At 33.5% G+C, this 4876-nt stretch overlaps 1 protein-coding gene across 2 annotated transcripts; it reads right to left on the minus strand.

Moving 5' to 3' along the window:
* LOC108913218 (activator of 90 kDa heat shock protein ATPase homolog 1) lies at nt 1–4618 on the minus strand. Of its 2 annotated transcripts, none has more exons than XM_018718732.1 (4): nt 4458–4618; nt 3966–4362; nt 3283–3813; nt 1–403 (listed from the first exon to the last, which is right to left on the minus strand). In XM_018718732.1, the coding sequence occupies exons 2-4, from the start codon at nt 4323–4325 to the stop codon at nt 269–271; spliced, it is 1026 nt and encodes a 341-aa protein (XP_018574248.1). In that variant the 5' UTR covers nt 4326–4362; nt 4458–4618; the 3' UTR covers nt 1–268. The 2 variants fall into 2 exon arrangements, with proteins under 2 accessions (XP_018574248.1, XP_018574255.1); XM_018718739.1 differs by having other exon boundaries at nt 3966–4379.
* Between the last annotated feature and the right edge of the window lie 258 nt (nt 4619–4876).

Here is a 4876-nt window from a genome sequence, read left to right on the forward strand (position 1 = left end):
TCCATTCTACAGTAAAAATCCACAAGGGTTAAGAAAATAACATTAAAATGATACGAAAATTTTATTATCACTGAACAGGGTGGCAAAAATAAATAGATATAAAAAAAGAACTAAAAGAACATGTAAAACTTGCCAAAATGCAGCAAACAAAATTGACTACAGCAATAAGAACCCGAAATTATCTAAATTGCCTTAATGTGGTGGTACGAAATACAATACTATACATGTCCATAATGTAAATGTGGCCAAAAATTTTACTAAAATTCGCCTAAGTGAAGAACGCTCCGAACCCGAATGCTTGTTTCATCGCATCCCAGTAATAACGTTGCCAGTTGTCTTTCGTTACATCGGCTTCTCCAGATGGTACTCCAGATTGTTCTAATGTTACTTCAGTGTGGTCACTCTAAACATAAAAAGTAAAGACTAGAACACGATTTGATTACCATTTTCTGGTTCACTTCAATAACATTTTCACCGTAAATTAAAAATGTTCATAATACAGAGGTCGCTCGGTAAGTCTTGTTGTTCGTCACTATATCAAAAGCTAAACCGTTTATTTTTATATCTACAGGGTGGTCCAGATTTTAATAGACAAACTTCGAGAAAGTACTAAACAACAAAAATTAGAATCACTTTGCTCTATGAACATAGACGCAAAAAGCCACCGTTTATGAGATACAGGGCGTTGAAATTAACAAAATTGAAACAATTTATTTAAATATCTGGAAAACTACTTCATCAAATTTATCCAAATTTGGTCCACATTTTTTTTTAATAATTCTCCTAGTTCTGTATGCATACAATTCAAATTCAAAAACCAGTGGCAGAGAAACAAGTATATCGTTTCCCTATTTAAAGTAAAACTTCTACGCCACTGAATTAATTGGTAATATGAATACTTTTTATAATGATCTGAAACATTCCGGATGGAAAAACATTCTTTTATTTTTGTCGAAAAGTGAATGGTTTACGAGTTATGAAACATTATCCAAGTTTCTTCATCACTGGTTTTTGAATTTGGACTGTGTACATACAAAACTAGGAGAAATATTTGAAAAAAAATGTGTACCAAATTTGGATTTTGATGAAGTGGTTTTCAGAGATTTAAAAAAATTGTTTTATTTTGGATAATTTCAAGGCCCTGTATCTCATTAATGGTGGTTTTCTGTGCCTATGTTCATAGAGCAAAGTGATGTTAATTTTTGTTTAGTACTTTCCCAAAGTTTGTCTTTTAAAATCTGGACCACCCTGTATATAGGGTGTTTCATATGAAGTACAAATATTTTAAGGTGTTTAAAGAGTAATTTTAGAGGGGGTATTTCCAATAAATTTTTTCAATTTTACCCCCCCCCCCCCCCCCAGAAAATATGGCCAAAAAAATTAGCTTTCATTTTATTTATTCAATTTTTAGTTCATATTTGCTTAGCTTTTCCTATTGATAAAAAAAGAAATTTTGCAACAAATGCATCAAAAATGACGATCGTTTTTGGTAAATGTTATACTAATTATTATGTGTAGCATTTTAGTGAAAAAAAAAATAAGTTAATTTTTTCGGCCATTTTGAAATTTGAACATTGCCTCAAGAGGGCTCAAATCAAAAAAATTTATAGGAAGTACCCCCCTAAAATTACTTTCTAAACACCTCCTTAAAATATTTGCACATCATTATGAAACGCCCTGTATATAGTACGTACATATTCATGTTTACAGTCAAAACTTATCAGTAACTTGCCTGGGCAGTGACAAGTAAACAGGGTGTAAATGTGCATCAAATTCGCGAGATAATTTATTATAATTTTTCTCGTGAGCTGTCTCACCAACAGTACCACGAAGTGAAACGTTAATCGGGCGATATTGTGCCATCCCTCAAAATTGTCGAACGATCATATAAACAGTTTAAAAGAGACATTTTTTAATTAGAGGATGATCAGCGTCTGAACTAGCAGAGCAAAGTGACTACACCCAAACAATAACCGCTGCTCAAAAACTAATTTGCGAAGACCGCCGAATCACATATAAACAGATCCAGGAAACCTTTAATATTTCTGAATAAACCGTAAATAAAATTTTAAATGAACATCTAGAAATACACAAAGTTTGTACACTTTTTGTACCACATAAATTAACTGAAGAGGAAAGGGGGCGTTGTGTGAAATAGTGCAAAAAAATGCTCAAAATGTTCAAATTTGGACGACCTTCTGAGGTGTCTTTAATTGTTACAGGAGACGAAACTTGGCTTTATTATTATGATGTACTAACAAAATCACAAAGTCGCGTATGAGTGTTTGAAGGTGAAGACTATCTGAATATGCCTATGCGGTCACATTCAGTCAAGAAAAAAATGATCGTGGTTTTTTTGGTCGTAGTGGTATAATCAAAATAATTCCTTTAGATACCCAACGCACTGTTACTACGGATTGGTATACTGAATCGTGTTTGCTTCTGATTCTCAACACGCTTCTAGAATTGCGACCAAAATGCCAACTGCACACTTGGTTATTGCATCATGATAATGCACCAGCTCATCACGCCCAGCTGTCCGTAGATTTTCTGAACTCTTCTGGTATCAGACTTAAACAGTCCCGAAATAGCGCCCTGTGACTTCGCACTCCTCCACTACGTGAAAAATCAATGAAAAGGACACAAGTTTTCTTCAGATGACGAGATTTTAGCTGCCTGGGACGAATGTTGCGCATCCATCTCAGAAGAGAAATAGAATCACTGGTTTCATGGCTGTTTTGAACGTATACATAAATGTGTAACAAGTGAAGGTACATACTTTGAAAAACAGTAATATTTTATAGTGGAATGACAAGACTCACCGAACGACCTACGTATAGACGATAAATAATTTCAAAATACAGAATGTCTCAAATTCAATGTACAACTTAGATTCTCAATGTTAACATAACATAATAGCCATATTTATCATTTTCTTAACAAATTGTTAAAACTTAAGGACCTGATAATAATTTTCAGCCGAGACTAGAATTACAGGAAACCATAATGGGAAAATTAGCCCACTGTACTTTGAATAATGCCTTGACTTTAAAATGATAAATCTGTCGAAAATTCCTAACCAAACTTCCTTTTTAATGAATTATATAATTTTAAGCTGTATAAAAACTTTCATGACTTCAACAGATTCATCTTTTCCATCCATCAAACTCAGCAGAAAATTACTTCTAGACTTAAGATTTGTTAAATATTGGGACACACTGTACATATCCAATGTTTGAGTAAATAAATACATATGATATAAATATACAGAAAACCACTTACCTTTTGATCTATAAGAATCGTAACAGTAGAATAATGCCCTTCCGGCCATTGCTTATACCTCCACTGTTTAACGATTTTTTTAGCAGGTACTAATTCATTGAATTTGCCAACTATATTGCCACCAAATAATTCGAACTTTCCTCCTTTAACAGGATCCAACTTAACATGGCCTCTTGTGAACGCTGTCACCAATTCTATTCTTGTAAGGGCATCATAGAATTCTTGTGCTGTGCACTGGAATTTGTGAGTTTGCTTAATAGTTGTAGTGTCTATCTTATGTCCTATTTTTGGCTCTTTAGAATTTACTATTGGATCCATGTTCATTTTCTTGTTAAATCCGCTTGCCAAGACTTTAATGCTGTCTGGCTTAACTTCTCCTTTTTTCGGTAGTATCATGCCTTTCGAAAATTCTTCTTTCAATCCAGAAATATACTTTGCAAGCTGTTCTCTTATTAGGTCTTTCCCTGATTTTATCATGATCTGTTTCAGTTTGGAACCTTCTTCATCCTCATCCTTTACGGAAATTTGAATCTAAAATTAAAAACATTACCTACCAAAGTATATTGTAAATTACACTATGGACAGTCTATTTTAACAGTAGGTAGTTAGAAACTCTCAGAAACCATTAAAATCAAAACAATTTTTTTATGTATTATGCTGATCGATTAATATCATTTACTTACATCCAACTCAGAGACATCATTTTCCTCCGACAGATTCGGGATTTTGACTTTACCACTAAAATCTCTATCTGTTCCTTTCTTCAGTTTCCCACTCCACTTTAACACAATGTCCCATTCAAAGAAAAAAATTAATTTCCCTTTTCTATTGTTAGCTGACGCTTCACCTTCCAATTTTTCAACCTCGGTAATGTTAATGTCAGCCTCATCACTTTTTACTGGAACATCTTTAAACAATTCCTTTATTCGCTCTTGAGACCAGGGGCTAGCATTTTTTTCTGTCCAATGCCAATTATTTACATTTGTGGCATCAGGCCTTTCCTCTACAATCCATCTAGGATCACCTTCGCCCCATTTAGCCATGTTTAACAATAAATTATCTAATCACAGATTCAAACACCTAAAAGACAGAGCAATCTTAAGAGAAACAAATTAAGGAGACTTTAAGGAGTATCTTGAAAATAAAGTGTTTTATAGTCTCGGAAACTTTCTTACCTTCAATTACAAATTAAACCAATTTACTTTGGCTATTTTTTGAAGGATTAATATTATTTTCCTCTAAATAACCTACAATTATCCAAAATCAAATCGACTTGACACCTTGACAGCGACCTCGTAAACCTAGAATATTCGGCTCGTCCGATTCAGCAACAGCACACACGTCTTTTAAATTTTAAGAAAAGTCTAGAAATTCGATAGGGACAGTCATCTGCTTGGTGTGTTAGCAACTTGTCGATTTTGACACTGGTCCATAGATGGCGAAATTGTCTTTAAACTATTTAAAAGGTATAGGAGGAGCGATGAAAAAATATTCAAACATTTAACTATCATTCAATAGGGGTGGTAGGAATCTTCGTCTCATGATTTCTAGTTCACACAGAAAATGTATTATAAAAAAATCCACAAATTAATGA

This window comes from Anoplophora glabripennis, unplaced genomic scaffold, assembly GCF_000390285.2.
Source record: "Anoplophora glabripennis isolate ALB-LARVAE unplaced genomic scaffold, Agla_2.0 scaffold37, whole genome shotgun sequence".
NCBI classification, from domain to species: Eukaryota; Metazoa; Arthropoda; class Insecta; order Coleoptera; family Cerambycidae; genus Anoplophora; species Anoplophora glabripennis.